The following is an 18,778-nucleotide window of genomic DNA, read 5'->3' as shown; positions in this document are numbered from 1 at the left end:
GAAGTGAAGTGACTCGTCCAAGGTCACACAAAAAGCAAGTGGCGGAGCTGGGATCAGAACCCATGATTCCCAGGCACGTGCTCTATCCACTACATCATGCTGCTTCACATATGCCAGACCTCACCTTCAGAGCCTTAATACGGTTATATCTCCAGGAGGCCTTTCCCTGTTAAGCCCTCTTCCCTGGCTCCCTCTCACTTCTGCGTCAGCTGTGCACTTGGAATGATTCCCTTTAAGCACTTAATATTCATCCCACCTTCAGCCTCCTGTTCTTCCTCCTGTTCTCCCTCATGTGGGAACAGTGCTTGGGCATGTTGTAAGTGCTTAACAAATGCCACTCAAGTGCATATCTGTAACTTATTTATTTATATTAATGACCCTCTCTCCCCCTCCATACCGTAAGCTTGTTGTGGGCAGGGAACAGCTGTAGTGTGCTCTCCCAAGTGCTTAGTCCAGTGCTCTGCATCCGGTGAACGATCAGGAAGAATACTTGATTGATTGTTAGAAAGGCATAGGTGTAGTGAGAATGAATGAAGGAATAAATATAATTGAATGAATATCTCTGTGATGGATAGAACAGTGCTTTGCACATAGTAAGCGCTTAATAAATGCCATCATCATCATTATTATTATGGCACCTTTTAAAATAATAATAATAATAATGATGATGGGATTTGTTAAGCTTTTACTATGTGCAAAGCACTGTTCCAAGCGCCGGGGGGATACAAGATGATCAGGTTGTCCCATGTGGGGCTCACAGTCTTAATCCCCATTTTGCAGGTGAGGTAACTGAGGCACAGAGAAGTGAACTGACTTGCCAAAAGTCGCCCAGCTGACAAGTGGTGGAGCCGGGATTAGAACCCATGACCTCTGACTCCCAAGCCCGGACTCTTTCCACTGAGCCACGCTGCTTCTCTGATTAAAAATGAGCCAAACAACATTAAATGCTTTCAAGTTTAAGGTAGCTAGGCAAAGTCAAATGTACTAAAATAAGCACTTAGTGCAGTCCAGCGCTTAGAACAGTGCTTTGCACATAGTAAGCGCTTAATAAATGCCATCATTATTATTACAGTGCTCTGCACACAGTAAGCACTCAATAAATACTATTGAATGAATTAATATGACAAGGGAAATTTTCAGTGGGAGCATTTGTCTTGATTATTTGATCATTCTTTGGTGGTGGCCCCTGTTGACCATAAGCTCATTGTGGGCAGGGAATGTGTCTGGGCGGGGATTGTCTCTCTTTGTTGCTGAATTGTACTTTCCAAATGCTCAGTACAGTGCTCAGCAGGCAGTAAGTGCTCAATAAATACGACTGAATGAATGAGTTATTCCCACTATGGCGGCAAAAGCACCTCACTATGAGGGGAAAGCTCTTTGTCTTGAGGATATTTAATATTTATTTGGCCGTCCTTAGCTGCCTCAAGCAGTGTAGGGATCAGATTTGCTGAGTCCCATCTGAAGCTGTGCCCTTTTAGACAAACCCTCCTTAAAATTATGGAAAAATATGACCGTGTCTGCATAGACTGTAAGCCCATTGTGGAAAGGGAATGGGTCCACCAACTCTGTTGTATTGTAGTCTCCCAAGTGCTTAGTTCAGTGCTCCACACATTGTAAGCGCTCAATACAGATCATTGATCAGTCGAACCTATGAGGTTAGTCGTGTGTTTTTGATTTTGCAATAAATGTAAACTGCTTTATTTCTTCTTCAGGAAGTGCCAGTTTAAACTAGAGAAGAGGCAGAATTAAGCCTAGCCAGAGGTTGCTCTGGGGTTCATCATCATCATCATCAATCGTATTTATTGAGCGCTTACTGTGTGCAGAGCACTGTACTAAGCACTTGGGAAGTACAAATTGGCAACATATAGAGACAGTCCCTACACAACAATGGGCTCACAGTCTAAAAGGGGGAGACAGAGAACAAAAGCAAACATACTAACAAAATAAAATAAATAGAATAGATATGTACAAGTAAAATAAATAAATAAATAAATAGAGTAATAAATATGTACAAACATATATACATATATACAGGTGCTGTGGGGAAGGGAAGGAGGTAAGATGGGGGGGATGGAGAGGGGGACGAGGGGGAGAGGAAGGAAAGGGCTCCGTCTGGGAAGGCCTCCTGGAGGAGGTGAGCTCTCAGTAGGGCCTTGAAGGGAGGAAGAGAGCTAGCTTGGCGGATGGGCAGAGGGAGGGCATTCCAGGCCTGGGGGATGACGTAGGCCGGGGGTCGATGGCGGGACAGGCGAGAACGAGGCACGGTGAGGAGGTGAGCAGCAGAGGAGCGGAGGGTGCGGGCTGAGCTGGAGAAGGAGAGAAGGGAGGTGAGGGAGGAGGGGGCGAGGGGATGGACAGCCTTGAAGCCCAGGGTGAGGAGTTTCTGCCTGATGCGCAGATTGATTGGTAGCCACTGGAGATATTTTAGAAGGGTAGTAATATGCCCAGAGCGTTTCTGGACAAAGATAATCCGGACAGCAGCATGAAGTATGGATTGAAGTGGTTCGACTCTCCTTTCTCCCTTCCTCATCTCCAACCCAAAACAACTCATTTTCTTTTGATTTTTCCACACTTCTGAAGTGTGTAGGGAGGAATTTTGGTTCCCTCTGGTGGCCAAAAGCCCTTTTATCGGTTCCTCTTTCTGGTGACCCGAGAAAACTTCAGACTTGGTGACCAGAGAGAAATGTATGTTTTTTGAGAAAGGTTTTTTTTAAATAGCAAGAAAATCTTTATCATTTGTCATCTCCAACCCAGATCAGTCACCGTTTCTTCATTGATCATTTTATCATGAACAAGTCCTACAGTACTTTTAACCCTTCCTAAAAATGTTCCCTATATGCAGGGTATTTTTCAAACGATTAAGTGTGTCAACGAAGTAAATGTGATGCTTTTTGTACTGGAGGCTATTGGACCGTAATCTCCCTTTTTCCTCCTAAGTAGCTTACTTGTTAATGTTAGTTAGAAATTAGTAGTGGTGGTATTTATTGAATGCCTTTTGAGCGTGAGGCACTGTACTAAGTGCTTGGGAAGTACGAAACAAGAGGTACATTCCAAGCCCACTAGGCGTTTACATTCTAACAGGGAAGATAAGCGTGAAAATATTTACAGAGTAATCAAGATCAATAAATGATTGCACACAAGAATACATGTATTCATGTATAAGTGCTAGAGTTGGCTGAAGTTAGCTAGTTCCTTGAAAAAAATTTTCAAATGGGTTTTATTGTCATTTACTTGGTTGTGGAGTTTTAGAAGGATGCAGTTTAGTACCTACTTTATAGGCATAATTTGGCCTAACTCTTACTCTGGTTAGATTGAAAAGCCCGCTAAAGTCTTAAATGAAATGTGTATATATATAGTACGGTGATTGATTTGGGTATTGATTTGGGACATATATATATATGTATATATATGTATATATATATATATATATATATACATTTCATTTAAGACTTTAGCAGGCTTTTCAATCTAACCAGAGTAAGAGTTAGGCCAAATTATGCCTATAAAGTATATATATATATATATATGCTCTACACTCTCTTTGAACAAAATCAGGTTAGAGTGATAGGTCTCTCCCCAACCCCAAAGCCATGCCAAAAATTCTTTAGGTATTTATAAAAGCATTTTTTATTATCCCAGTATTTTTTCAGATGTTGTTTAGTAAAAATGGTATTTTTTAAGAATTTATAATGTGCAGGGAATTGTACTAAGTCCTAATATACAATATTAATAATACAATAATAATAATACAATAATAATAATAATAATAATACAAGCACACCGATTCAGACGGTCTCTGGCATGCAAGTGCCACACATTCTAGAGGGGATAGAACAGACACATAAGGCAAGACTATCAGGGAAAATTAAAAAAAAAATGTTCAGAATAACAGTACATTATCACTCAATGGTATTTATTGAGCATTTAGTATGTGCAGAATAATACAATAATAATAATAATACAAGCACACCAATTCAGACGGTCTCTGGCATGCAAGTGCCACACATTCTAGAGGGGATAGAACAGACACATGAGGCAAGACTATCAGGGAAAATTTTTAAAAAATGTTCAGAATAACAGTACATTATCACTCAATGGTATTTATTGAGCATTTAGTATGTGCAGAGCACTGTACTAACCACTTGAGAGAGTACAACAGAGTTGGTAGACACATTCCCTTCCCACCACAAGCTTACAGTCTAGAAGGGGAGACAGACAGTAATCAACATAAATAATTTATAATATATAATTTATAGATAAATACATAAGTGCTGTGGGACTGAAGGTGGGGTGAATACCAAATGCCCAAAGTTTACAGATCCAAGTGGATAGATGATGCAGAAGGGAGAGGGAGCCAGGGAAAAGAGGGCTTAATTAGGGAAGGCCTCTTGGAGGAGATGTGACTTTAATAATGCTTTGAAAGTGGAGAGAGTAGTGGTCTGAGGTATGTGGACAGGAAGGGAATTCCAGGCTAGGGGGAATATTGGGAAAAGTGTTGACGGAGAGATAGATGAGATCAGGGCACAGTAAGTAAGCTGGAGCTAGAGGAGCAGAGTGTGCGGGTTAAGCTGTGCTAGCAGATCAGTTAGGTGGGATAGGGTCAGCTGATTGAGGGCTTTACAGCCACTGGCTGGGAATTTCTATTTGAGGTGGATGGGCAGCCGTTGGAGGCTCATGAGGAGTGGGGAGAACGGTTTTGGTGTAAGATGATCTGGGCAGCAGAGTGAAGTATGGATTTGAGTGGGGACAGACAGGAGGCCGAGAGGTCAGTGAGGAGGCTGATAAAATAGTCAAAGCAGGGTAGGAAAAGTGGTTGGATCAGCATGGTAGCAGTTTAGATGGAGACGAAAGCACAGATTTTAGCAATGTGGAGGTAGAACTGGCATGATTTGGTGACAGATTGAATATGGGCATTGTATGAGAGAGAAGAGTTGAGGACAGTGCCAAGAGTTGAACTTCTGAGATAGGATAGTGGTATTGTCTACGGTGATGGGAAAGATGGGGAGGACAGGTTTTGGGTGCGAAGATTAGGACTTCAGTTTTGGACATGTTTGTTTGGGGTGTCGGTGGGACATTCAGGTAGAGATGTCCTGAAGGCAGGAGGGAATGCAAGATTGCAGGAAGGAGAGAGGTGAGGGCTGGAGTTGTATATTTGGGAAACACCTGCATAGAGAAGGTAGTTGCAGCTGTGGGAGTGAATGAGTTCTCTAAGGGAGTGGGTGTAGATGAAGAATAGGAGACCCAGAACTGAGCCTTGAGGTGCCTCCCACCTTTAGAGGGTGGGAGGCAGGGGAGGAAAGAGTACAAAAAAACCCCAAAAAAAACTGATTGGGAGTTGTCAGAGTGTGTCCCCAGGCAGGATTATCATCCCCTTCATTTCGTGGAGACTGCACTCTCCAAGGTCATTGATGACCTCCTCACAGCCATGTTCAGTGGGCTCCATTCTGTTCCAATTCTCCGAATTTCTGTGCCACCTTTTAACACTGTTGATTGCTCCTTTCTCCATGCAACACCCTGGATAAGTCACTTTTCTGTGCCTCAGCTACCTCATCTGTAAAACGGGGCTAAAATACATGTTCTCCCTCCCTCTTAGACTATGAGCCCTGTTTGGGACAGGGACTGTGGCTGATTTGTTTATCTTGTATCTCCCCCAGAACTTAGCACTTGGCACAGAATAAGATTAAGAGAGAATTTTACTAAGCGTTAGGAGAGTAAGAATACAGAAGAATTGGTAGACGCGATCGCTGTCGGCAAGGAGCTTACAGTCTGAGGGACAGGGACTGCGTCTAATACCTACTTGCGTATCCTTTCCCAGTACTTAATACAGTGCTCTGCATACAGGCAGCACTTAATAAATACTCTTGCTACTACAGCGGGAGAGAGAGAGACGTTAAAATAGATTACGGATGTGGGAAATAGAACCGTGGTTCTAAGAACTGTGTAGATGGGGCGAAGATCAGCCAAGTTCATGGTCAACAGACGTGGAAGCTGTCTTCCCACGGTCTGGAGAGGAAAGGGGAGTATACAGGAGAGGAGGAAGGTTTATTTCTTCTTGGTGGCTGGGGGCGGCACCTTCCCTTGCATGCAGAGTGATTTCTGCCTCTACTTTCCTTTCTCATTCCGTACAGCGTGTGCCAGTTCCTGGACCGGTGCCAGAGTCCGAGTGGCGGCTTCGGAGGGGGTCCTGGCCAGCAACCCCACCTGGCTCCAACGTACGCAGCAGTCAGCGCACTCTGCATTATCGGCACCGAAGAGGCCTTCAATATCATCAACAGGTAGGACCAGGCTCGGGGGTGTAAACAGACCACGGACTATCCACCTACGCTGCCAGGCACTTCGTACGGTGCTCTGCACACAGTAAGTGCTCAGTTAATGAAGATGATTGATCGGTCGATCGGTTGAGCCGTCGAACTGACCTGGTCCGTTCTTCTGTGTCTCAGGGAGAAGCTCCTGAGATATCTATACTCCCTGAAGCAGCAGGATGGCTCTTTTATCATGCATATCGGAGGCGAGGTGGATGTCAGGTGAGTCGAACGTGTTCCTGGGGGGTCTCTCTCCCCAGGCTTGTGGAAGTGGGGGATCCGAGGCCCTCCTGTAGCTTTTCAGGCCTACTTGCGTTCAGAGAACCAGATCCCAGAAAGAAACGTCAACGGCATGGATGTATACGAAAATGCCATAAAAGCCCAGGGAGGGCAGCTTTGTGATTCACAAGCCACCCAACAGTCCTGAAAATAGCAAAGTTATGAGGTGGGAGGGACTATGAGGCTGCGGGGCTGAAAGAAAAATGGTTCGTTTTCAACAGAAGCCTTGTTTCCGTGAGCGACTGTTCCCCATTGGACTCATCGGCGCACTCCAGATTTCTGGAGCAGAAGCAGCCTGGGGAGGGAATTGGCGTGGACAGTAAACTGTGAGGAGAAAGATTAAAAATAAACACACTATCCCTAGGCCGGAACTTCGCCTTCAGTAGGGGAGAGGGAGAGCCTCCACTTTGGAAATGGAAGACGTTTCTTGGACATTAGCTGATCATGGTAATGGGAATGCAATCCATAAATCTACCTGGATGTGGAGGGTGAAGTTGGCCAAGAAGCCGAGGGTGCTGCAGACAGACTGTCCCAGCTCTTAGAACAGTGCTTCACACATAGTAAGCGCTTAACAAATGCCATCATTATTATTATTATTATTGGTAAATGGCGGTATAGGAAATGACGGTCCCCATAATATTTGCACTGAGGGAACGAAGCCATTCATGTCTGTACCCCACAGCATTTACATACTTGTCTTTTTATTCTACTTCTTCCCCATCACTTATTTTATTGCTGTCTATCAGTCACTCGATCAGTCGTATTTAGTGAGCACTTACTATGTGCCAAGAACAGTACAGTAGAACTGATAGACTCTTTTGCTTCGCACAAGAAGCTCAGAGCCTAGAAGGGGAAATAGACATTAAAATACATTACTGTTAGGGGAATGGGAGAGTTTCAGGGGATTCAGTTCTCTAGACTGTAAGGTCGTTGTGGGCAGGGAACGGGTCTACCAACTCTGTTGTATTGTACCCTCCCAAGCGCTTAGTCCAATGTTCTACACACAGTAAGTGTTCAATAAACACCATTGATTCCTTGATAGGGTATTGGTGCGGGGCTAGGGGTGGAGTTAGTATTAAGGGCTTGAGAGCTATGGCTTCTTCCCCACTGTTTTCAAACATGCCCATGTCTCCCCTGTCCTAAAAAATACCTTGCCTTGGCCCCATGGCTTCCTCCAGTTCTTGCCCCATCTCCCTCCTACCATTGTTCTCCAAACTCCCACTATCTCAAGTTCCTCTCCTCCAATTCTCTCCCTGATCTCTTCCAATCTGGCTTTTGTCCCCTTCACTTCACAGAAACTGTCCTCTCAAAGGTCACAGATGATCTTCTTCTTGCCAAATCCAGCGTCCTCTACTCCACCCTAATCCTCCTCAACATCTCAGCTGCCTTCAACACTGTCGACCATCCCCTTCTGGAAACATTATTCAACCTTCTAGACTGTGAACCCACTGTTGGGTAGGGACCGTCTCTATACGTTGCCAACTTGTGCTCCCCAAGCGCTTAGTACAGTGCTCTGCACACAGTAAGCGCTCAATAAATGCGATTGAATGAATGAATGGATGAATGAACCTTGGCTTCACTGACACCGTCCTCTTCTGGCTCTCCTCTTATCTCTCTGGCCATTCATTCTCAGTCTCTTTTGTGGGCTCCTCTTCTGCCTCCCACCCTGTAACTATCGGGGGTCCCTCAAGGTTCAGTTCTAGGTCTTCTTCTCTTCTCCATCTACACCCACTCCCTTGGAGAACTCATTCACTCCCATGGCTTCAACTACCACCTCTGTGAGGATGATATCCAAATGTACTTCTCCAGCCCTGATCTTTCTCCCTCTCTGCAGTCTCACATTTCCTCTTGCCATCAAGACATCTGTACTTGGATGTCCTCTCATTACCTTAAGCTTAACATGTCCAAAACAGAACTCCTTATCTTCCCACCCAAACCCTGTCCTCCCCGACTTTCCCATCACTGTAGACGGCACCACCATCCTTTCTGTCTCACAGGCCCATATCCTTGGCGTTATCATTGACTCCTCTCTCTCATTCAATCCACATATTCAGTCCATCCCTAAATCCTGTCAGTCCCACCTTCACAACCACCCTTTTCTCTCCATCCAACCTGCTACCATGCTAATACACTCACATCCTATCCCGCCTGAATTACTGCATCAGCTTCTTGGCTGACCTCCCAGTCTCCCGTCTCTCCCCACTCCAGTCCATACATCATTTCTCTACAGAAACATTCAGGACATGTCTCCCCACTCCTTCAAAAACTCCAGGGGTTGCTCATCCACCTCAGCATCAAACAAAAACTCACTTTTGTCTTTAAAACACTCCATCACCTTGCCCCTTCCTACCTCACCACACTACTCTCCTTCTACATCCCAGTTCACACACTTTGCTCCTCCAGGGCTAACTTTTTCAATGTGCCTCGATCTCACCTGTCTCGCCACCAGCCCCTAGTCCACGTCCTGCCTCTGGCCTGGAACGCCCTCCATTCTCAAATCTGACAGACAGTTACTCTCCCCCACTTCAAAGCTTTATTGAAGACTCCTCCAAGAGGCCTTTCTCTGACTAAGCCCCCCCTTTCCTCTTCTCCCACTCCTTCTGTGTCGCCCCGACTTGCTCCCTTTGTTCTTCCCCACTCCCAGCCCCGCAGCACTTATGTACATATCTGTAATTTATTTATATATATTAATGTACATCTCGTCCTCCCTGCTAGACTCAGTGGGCAGAGAATGTGGCTGTTTATTGTTGTATTGTACTTTCCCAAGCTCTTAGTTTAGGGCTCTGGACTGTAACCACTCAATAAATACAGTTGAATGAATGAACCCAAGTGGGCAGGGCAGTGCAGAAGGGAAGGTGAATAGAAGAAGTAGAGGCCCAGTCAGGGAAGGCCTTTGGAGGTGGTGTGATTGTATTAGGGTTTTGAAGATTGGCAGAGTGGTGGAGTTTCAGATATGGAGTGAGATCCAGGTTAGAGGGAGGACATGGGGGAGAAGTTGGTGGCAAGACAGATGAGATTGTGGTACAATGAGTGATTAGTTGGTTGGTGGCAAAACAGATGAAGTCATGGTACAATGTGTAGGTTGGGTTGTAGTAGGAGAGTGGTGAGGAAGGAGGGAGAGAGATGATTGAATTCCTTAAAGCTGATGGTAAGGACTCTCTGTTTGATATGGAGGTGGATAGGCAGCTACTGGAGTTTGTTGAGGAACGGGGAGACATGGACTGAATGTTTTTTTCAGAAAAATGATCCGGGCAAACAGAGTGAAGTATGGACTAGAGTGGAGATAGGTAAGTCAGTCAGGAGGCTGATGCAGTAGTCGGGATAGACATGCCTGGATCAGTGTGGTAGCAGTTTGGATGGAGAGGAAGGGGTGGATTATAGAGGTGTTTTGGTGGTTGAACTGACAGGATTTGGTGATAGACTGAATATATGGGTTAAATGAGAGAGATGAGTTGAGGATAATGGTGGTGTTCTCCAAGGAAACAGGTGTAGAAGGAGAAGGGAAGGGGACCCAGTACTGAACCCTAAGGGACTCCTACAGTTAGATGGTGGGAGTCAGAGGAGGAACCTGAGAGACTGAGAAGGTGAGCCAGAGAGAGAGGAGGAGAACCAGGAAAGGACATTGGTGGTGAAGCCAAGGTAGGAGAATGTTTCCAGAAGGGGATAGTTCAAGTTGTTGAAAGCAGCTCTGAAATAGAAGAGGATTATGATATTATAAGTAGAGGCGTGAAGATCAGTGGTGATCTTATAGAAGATGGTTTCTTTGAAGTGGAAGGGGCGGAAGCCAGACGGCAGTGGGTCAAGGAGAAAAGTGGAAGAGAGGACGTGAGGTAGCAGGGTTAAACAACTCACCTGAGGAGGGTGGAGAAGAACAATAGGAAGAAGATGGGGCAGTAGTTGGAGGATGCCGTGGAGTCATAGAAGGGTTTTTATTGTTTTGTTTTCGGGGTTTTTTGGCTAGAGAATACATGGGTGTGAGAATACGTGAGTGTGCTCGAAAGCAGTGGGGAAGGAACAATTGGAAAGTGAGTGGTTAATATTGCTGTCAGGGAGGAAAATAGGAGGGGCAAGTGTTTTAATTAGGCATAGGGGGTTGGGGTTGAAAGTGCAGGCGGAGGGAGTAAATTTGGAGAGACGGTGGGAGATCTCCTCTTCAGATAATGCTGGAAAAGATGGGAGAGTCAAAGGAGGCAGGAGATAGGTGGGACTGGAGACATGCAGGGGAGATTTTAGGGAGATCACGCCTGATGATTTCAATTTTCTCAATGACATAAGTGGGCAGGTCATCGGAGACAAGAAACTGGGGAGGCAGGGGGCAAGGAGTATGAAGAGGGAGTAAAACTTTTGAGACGGCATACGCAGGCAATGGGCATACGGATTCAACTGGAAGGATATTCCTGGGAGGATGAGAAATCAGAGTTAATGCAGGGGAAGATGAGTTTGAGTTGGACACGGTCAGCTTAGTGTCTGGATTTCCTGTCCCAGCGCTCCGCACAAGAGCAGAAGAAGATTGTAAACTCTCTGTGGCCAGGAAAAATGTCTACCAATTTGTATCGTACCCTTCCAAGCGCTGAGTACAGTCTTCTGCAATACTCATTCATTCATTCAGTCGTATTTATTGAGCACTTACTGTGTGCAGAGCACTGTACTAAGCGCTTGGGAAGTACAAGTTGGCAACATATAGAGACGGTCCCTACCCAACAGTGGGCTCACAGTCTAGAAGGGGGAGACACACAACAAAACAAAACATATTAACAAAATAAAATAATTAGAATAAATATGTACAAATAAAATAAATAAATAAATAAATAGAGTAATAAATACATACAAACATATGTACATATATACAGGTGCTGTGGGGAGGGGAAGGAGGTAAGGTCGGGGGGATGGGGAGGGGGAGAGGAAGGAAAGGGCTGGTCTGGGAAGGCCTCCTGGAGGAGGTGAGCTCTCAGTAGGGCCTTGAAGGGAGAAAGAGAGCTAGCTTGGTGGATGTGCGGAGGGAGGGCATTCCAGGCCCGGGAGATGATGTGGGCCGGGGGTCAACGGCGGGACAGGCAAGAACGAGGCAAGGTGAGGAGATTAGCGGCAGAGGAGTGGAGGGTGCGGGCTGGGCTGTAGAAGGAGAGAAGGAACGTGAGGTAGGAGGGGGCGAGGTGATGGACAGCCTTGAAGCTGAGGGTGAGGAGTTTTTGCCTGATGCGTAGGTTGATTGGTAGCCACTGGAGATTTTTGAGGAGGGGAGTAACATGCCCAGAGCGTTTCTGGACAAAGACAATCCGGGCAGCGGCGTGATGTATGGATTGAAGTGGGGAGAGACAAGAGGATGGGAGATCAGAGAGGAGGCTGATACAGTAGTCCAGACGGGATAGGATGAGAGCTTGAACGAGCAGGGTAGCGGTTTGGATGGAGAGGAAAGGGCGGATCTTGGCAATGTTGCGGAGCTGAGACTGGCAGGTTTTGGTGACGGCTTGGATGTGAGGGGTGAATGAGAGAGCAGAGTCGAGGATGACTCCAAGGTTGCGGGCTTGTGAGACGGGAAGAATGGTAGTGCCGTCAACAGTGATGGGAAAGTCAGGGAGAGGGCAGGGGTTGGGAGGGAAGACAAGGAGTTCAGTCTTGGACGGTCAGTGCTCAGTCAACAGCATGGATTGATTTCAACAGGTAGTGTTTTGGCCAGAGTGGGCAGCTTTGAATGGCCTGCTCTGCCTCCTAGATCCAAAGAAGGAACCTCCATGCCTTGTCCGCTTGTTGGCAGGAGAAGAAACAGGCTCCTGACGCACCCCTTTTGTTGTGTATTAACGGGGTTGACCCTGAGCCCCTTCGGGGCAAGCCGTCTGCCTGCCTTCCCCTGCCTAGGCAGGCGGGGGAAATCTCTGGTGATACAGCCTGGGTCAGAGATGTAGTGCCATTTTAAATTGGTTGTAAAGCAGCAATTTCTGCTCCATTGCTGCTCATGGAGAGGCAGAAAAACAGGTGTCCTTCAGTGGTATTGACTGAGCAGGTGCTATGTGCAGAGCACTGTACTAAACACATGTTACCGTACAGTGGAGTTGGTAGACGTGGTCCCTGCCCTCAAGCATCTTAAACTCTACTGAGGGCGGCAGGTACTAAAATAAATGACAGATAGGGGAAGTTGCAGAGGATCCATAAGTGCTGTAGGGCTGGGGGTGGAGTGAGTATCAAAGTATTTTAGGGATATAGAACCAAGGGCCTAGGAGGGAGAACAGAGGAGGGAGATTGGAAGTTATTCAGGTAAGTCTGCTTGGAGGAGAAATCATTTTAATAGTGCTCTGAACATAGCGGGAGCAGAGGTCTGTATCAATCAGTCAGTGGCATTTATTGAGTGTTTGTCTTATATGTTGTCGTCCACGGACCCATCTCTCCCAGAATGCCCCACATCCATCTGCAGTCATTCTGCTAGTGTGTCCATAGAGTTTTCTTGGTAAAAATCCGAAGTGGTTTACCATTGCCTCCTTCTGCACAGTAAACGAGTCTCCGCCCTCAACTCTCTCCCATGCCGTTACTGCCCAGAACAGGTGAGTTTGGACTTGTAGCAGATTGCCTTCCCCTCACTAGCCACTGCCCAAGCTAGGAATGGATATGCTTCTGCTTGATTCTCCCTCCCATAGTCAAGGCTGGTAGAGTACTGAAAACTCTCCAGGTGCAACCTCGAGAGGGAATTGAGCACTTACTATGTGCAAAACACTATACTAAGCTCTTGGTAACTGTAACAGAGTTGGTAGAGTTAGCATATGATTCTGTAGGGACTTCCAGGAAGGAGGGAGGATGAGAGCAAGGGGTCGATAGTGAAAGAGACAGTATCGAGCTACGGTGAGTCAGTTGGGCTGGGTTGCTGTCAAAGAGAAGTGAACTTAGGGGAAGGACTGATGGAGTTCCTGACTGAGTCAGACAAAAACAAAGTAAAAAAAGGGTGTTTTTTTTAGGATACGAGACACATGAGCATGTTTGAAAGCAGTGGGGGCAAAAGCCATTGGAGAGCGAACAGCTGAAGATAGTGGTCAGGGAGGAGGCAAGTGCTTTGATGAGGTACGGAAGGATGAGGTCAGCTGCACAGGTGGAGGGGGTGGATTTTGAGAGAAGGCAGATCACCTCCTGAGATACTGCTGGAGAAGTGAGAGTTGAAGGGCCAGGAGGAGGGAGGGATTGGAGAGGACCTGGGGAGATTTTAGGAAGATTATACCTTGTGCTTTCAATTTTCTCAGTAAAGTTGGTGGCCAGGTCATTAGGGACCAGAGGTGGGGAACGGGGGGACAGGAGGATTGAGAAGGGAGTTAAACATTTGGAGCAACCGACAAGGGCAGTGGGTATAGGTGTAAATAAGGATAGAGAAGTAATTTTGCCAGACAGAGTTAAAGCATGTAAGTATAAACTTGAGGTGGATGAAGTTGGCCAAATATCTAGATTACTAAGAGCTGCACTCTGCAAACTACATCCCATGTGAGGTTTCCCTCACAGTGAAAATTACAGGTAGGCACTATTGAATGGAAGCACCTCTTCACTTACTCCCAAAATGTAGCCAATTCAGGTTAAAGCAGGAGTCTGCTGCCTTACTCTCAAAAAAAGTCTGGGGAGTAGGAGAACAAGGAGGTGGGCATTAAGGAAGCATGTGGCATTTTCAAAGATAAAATTTGCCTGGGACATGAAAGGAATATCCCCCAGCTGTGAGATGTCCCCTGAAGACTTAATTGACACTAAGAAGTCAGGTTAATGCATCAGTGCATTCAACCTAGGTTCTCTGAGGCAATTCTCTGTGCCTCAGTTTCCTCATCAGGAAAATGGCGATTCAATACTTATTCTCCCTCCTACTGTGAGCCCCGCATGGGACAGGGACTATGTCCCAACTGACTAACTTGTATCTATGTATCTGATGCATTAACCTGACTTCTTAGTGTCAATTAAGTCTTCAGTGGACATCTCACAGCTGGGAGATATTCCTTTCATGTCCCAGGCAAATTTTATCTTTGAAAATGCCACATGCTTCCTTAATGCCCACCTCCTTGCTCTCCTTCTCCCCAGACTTTTTTTTAGAGTAAGGCAGCAGATTCCTGCTTTAACCTGAATTGGCTACATTTTGGGAGTAAGTGAAGAGGTGCTTCCACTTCACTGTATCTATCCCAGTGTTTGGAACAGTTCTTGGCACAAAGTAAGCATTTAACAAATTTTATTATTATTCTCTCCTCAACCCTGAAGCGTTGGTTCAGTCCTGACAAATCTGGGAATCTGGGAATCCCTGGAGAGCAATCAATTATTTGAGAAAGTGATCAATGGACAGTTCCTTCATCGGGTACAAAGCAACATTTGGGATTTCTGGTCAGCATAGAGCAAAGTGGACATTTGCCAACTATGTAAATAATTTGATCATTGCAGAGAGCCATGTCTTAAGTGGATTGTTTTGGCCCGAATGATCTAGTTTGACAGTCTGATTGGGTGATTGACAGATCTGTATTTATTCTGGCAGACACTGCCAGGGTGCCATTCTGCCTCACGTTCCAATGATGCATTTTCTTGTCAGCTGTTCGTGCCAAAATACTTTCTTTAAAAGATCAATCTGTAAATGATTACATCGGTTCTTTGATGCAAGAAGTTAATGGTGGCAACGGAACGAGGAGGTGGAGGAATTGGGGAAACTCTTTCCATGTAAGATGGCCACTCACGGGCTGTAATGAAATTCACTCGGAGTTGTATGAGCTCTCTAATTAGGAAAGTATTTGTGGTTTAGTAAGGTGCTCTCTTCAAGCATGTGACTCCAAGGCCAATCTCCTTGTGGGCAGGGGTTATGTCTACCGACTCGATTGCGTTGAAATTTCTCAAGTGCTTAGTACAGTGGTCTGCACACAGAAAGAGCTCAGTAAATAGCACTGTTCGACTGGAGCTCCTTCTCATTGTTGGCAGGGCCCTGAGCTCCCTCAGCTTTGTGCCCATGTTCCCTGCCCCAGTCCCGTCTTGGGGCTGGCCATGAGTACAACTACTGTATTAGGGGAGAAAGTGGTCCTGGAATATAGGGGCATGGGTGCAGGATTCTCAACGTCCTGGGCTCCTCTCAAATCTCTGTCTGTTCTCTGCGTCTGTCCAGGGCCCAAGGTGTGAGCTCCCGCTTTGTCCTGCTCACCCAGGCACTCAGCTCAATCACCGTCACCTCGAGATGGCCATGGGTCTTCCCCTTCTCCCAACCAGGTCCCTCAACTTCTTCCCCAATTCCTCTTTCTGCTTGATTTGGCCTTGCCTCCAGGGAGGGCCACCCCAGAGTGAGTCTCCTGGTTCCTCCTCCCTCTCACTCATTCATTCAATCGTATTTAGTGAGCGCATACTGTGTTCAGAGCACTATACTAATCGCTTGGAAAGTACTGTTCAGCCACAAAGAGAGACAGTCCATGCCCACAACAGGCTCAGGGTCTGGAAGCGGGGAGACAGACATCAAAACAAGGAAATGCATCAATATAAATAAACATAATTAGAGATCTATATACACATCAGAACAAGTTAGACATTAATATAAATAAATAGAATTATAGTTATGTACATATGTGCAAAAGTGCTGTGTGGCAGGTGGAGGGGTAGAGCACAGGGAGCGGGGTGAGGTGGGGGGGGAACTGAGGAAAAGGGGGGCTCCTATGCGTGGACACCAGTGGAACTGGTCATCACAGAGTTATTGCCTCTGCCTCTCTCTATTGGAGATAAGATCACCTCGATTTAGGGTCTCAGATCTCTAATTCACTTGTCTGAAAGAGTTTGTGTACCCAAAAAAGGGTCTGATTCACCCCCAGTGAGCAGTTTATTTCATCTGTAAGGAGCTATCTCTATGTGTACATGCTAGAGCATGTGAGAATTTCATCATGAGCGTGCCTTCTTTGGGATTGTAGCAGCTTTGATCATTGAGATTCAAGTCTTTTTCCTGTAAAACTTGTGAGGTCCGAGCAGGAGGTTTTTCTCATTTGTAAAATCTGCCCAGTTTGTAGCTTCTCTCTCCAAACTGACCAGAAAACTGAAGTTTAAATGAAAAGTAAATGAAACCTAGAAGTAGGGTATTGCAAGGGGGGAAAAAATTGTAAAATACAGCACGGACAGGTCAGTGGAGGAAAAAAGTGGGTAAGAGTCGATTGAAGAATTTTCTTCAATCCATAAACTGCCAAGCAAAAAATTATATAGGGGACCTGGGCTTTCAGAAGTCTCATACTAATTGCATTTTTACCATAGTAATTATAAAATAGTCTAATCTATTAATTAAGGAATAGCCTTTTGTACCAAAGACACACCCCTCCTCTAGATACCATTTTTAAAACTCCTTTTCTAAAGGCTTTTCAAAATGGGCATTGCTTTTGTTTGACTACTCATTTTGGAATTTAAGCAAATAAGCAAGAAGGCTTAAGTTGAGAATAATAATGATGGTATTAAGTACACTGTGTAAATGCTGGGAGTAGATATCAGGTAATCAGATTAGACATAGTTACTCTCCCACATGGGACTATTAGTCTACATGGGAGAGAAAGCAATTATTATTGTTATTATTGCTGTTTTTGTAAGTGCTTAGTACATGCAAAGCACTGCACTAAGCCCTGGGATTCTTGCAGTTTAAGCAGATTAGACACAGTTCCTGTCCCACCTGGGGCTCACGGTCTAAGGTATCACATCTCCATTTTACAAATGAAGAAAATGACGTACCCAAAGTCACACAGCAGTGAAGTGCAGAGCCAGGACTAGAACTCAGATCTCTTAATGCACAGTCCCATGCTCTTTCCACTAGGCTACACTGCATTCCTGTGGCAAACAGAATGTCTGCTCCCATAGGCATTCTCCTGTCCTTTCAAACGGGCCATGCTTTAATCCCTTCGATTCAGCCCCTGTCACTTTCTGTGGTTCTTTGTTTACATTTGTCATAGTAGTGTTTGTCATCCCCAGTCTTGAACCCCCAAACAGTCACCTAAGTCACTCTGTGCCTCTTTGAAGCAGAGAGAAATCACGTCCATAGCTTTTGGGTAACCCCGAACGGCCTGCAGTTCTTTGCTGTGCTCGGCTCACAACACTGTCGTGGAGCAGAATCCAAGATGTGGGCCAGAGAAGACCTGGATTGTCACATCGACTCCACAATTTGGACAGGGAGAAAATATTTAATTTAATTTCAGCTTCTTGTCATTTCGCTTGTCGGCGGTACTGGCAGATACCATGTCTGCTCTTGTTTACATTGGTTCAGGGCATTTAGTTTCAGAGGAGTCAGTGAACAAGAATTACGGTGTATTGTCACACTGTTGGGTACCGACTGCATTATCTGTCTGTTGACCCAGGGTGGCTCAGCATTCCTTCCACAGACAGTGTCACCACAGTATGCTCGTAAGAACACAGTCAACTTTGCCCTCTGTGGCCTATAAGCAGTTACCGTTCATCCCTTTCCTCTGCAAAGACCCCTCCCTTGCCCTTCTGGCATCTAGATTGCCTGACCAGTCCAAATGCAACCTTGCCCAGCCCCAACAAACCAAGATCTCATTTAATTAGAAAATAGAAATCTTCTAGCAGTTTCATCTTCCATCTCTTCTTCCCTCCAATCCAACTTCCCTACCTGTACTAGCCTGCTTTATTAATTTCCACTCAAAAAAACAGCCCTCAAGTACTCACCCTGGGGCTCTTTTGGCCAACTAAGGACCCAGAATTGAGAATGTACTTCGTGTTGGGGTTAAGGGTTTCTTTAGAGTACCTTAGCAACTGAAACTAACCCATAGAGAAATTTTAAAAGCCAGAATCCGGGGAAACACCAAACTTTTGCTCTTTCTCATTTCTTTCCTCTCTCCATCTCTCTGTCTTTGTCTCTCACCCGTCTTTGTCTCTGGATGTAGTTAGACTAGGGTATCTTTGGCAATTACTGTCAGCCTGGCTTCCAGCCTGCTATTTTAGGCAGGGTGGCTGACCAGTTATAGCCTGCCAAGGTTTACTCTGAAGGTACTCGACTGACATTGAACAACTTAAGGTGAGGACTGCTATAGTGTACTCTTCCAAGCTCTTATTACAGTGCTCTGCACACAGTAAGCATTCAGAAAATGCGATTCATTTTAGCAAAATAAATTTCTGGAACCACCACAGGAAAGAGTCACTAAAAATGGCCAGGGGCTGGAGAACAAGGTTGCCAGGGACATTAAACCTAAAAAGCTCTCCCCATAGCTGTTGAGTCTCACCTAAATGTTCAGCAC

At 45.7% G+C, this 18,778-nt stretch overlaps 1 protein-coding gene across 1 annotated transcript in view; it reads left to right on the top strand.

Moving 5' to 3' along the window:
- FNTB (farnesyltransferase, CAAX box, beta) overlaps positions 1 to 18,778 on the top strand; it is a 117,691-nt gene that overhangs the window by 71,375 nt on the left and 27,538 nt on the right. Inside the window, exons 8-9 of the mRNA XM_038765432.1 lie at positions 6,129 to 6,275; positions 6,441 to 6,524. Of these exons, the coding sequence (XP_038621360.1) occupies positions 6,129 to 6,275; positions 6,441 to 6,524 (231 nt within the window). The remainder of the gene's footprint in view (positions 1 to 6,128; positions 6,276 to 6,440; positions 6,525 to 18,778) is intronic.

Source organism: Tachyglossus aculeatus, chromosome 23, assembly GCF_015852505.1.
Source record: "Tachyglossus aculeatus isolate mTacAcu1 chromosome 23, mTacAcu1.pri, whole genome shotgun sequence".
Taxonomy (NCBI): domain Eukaryota; kingdom Metazoa; phylum Chordata; class Mammalia; order Monotremata; family Tachyglossidae; genus Tachyglossus; species Tachyglossus aculeatus.
Note: the sequence above shows the minus strand (reverse complement) of the source record. Positions and strands in the feature narration are given on the sequence as shown.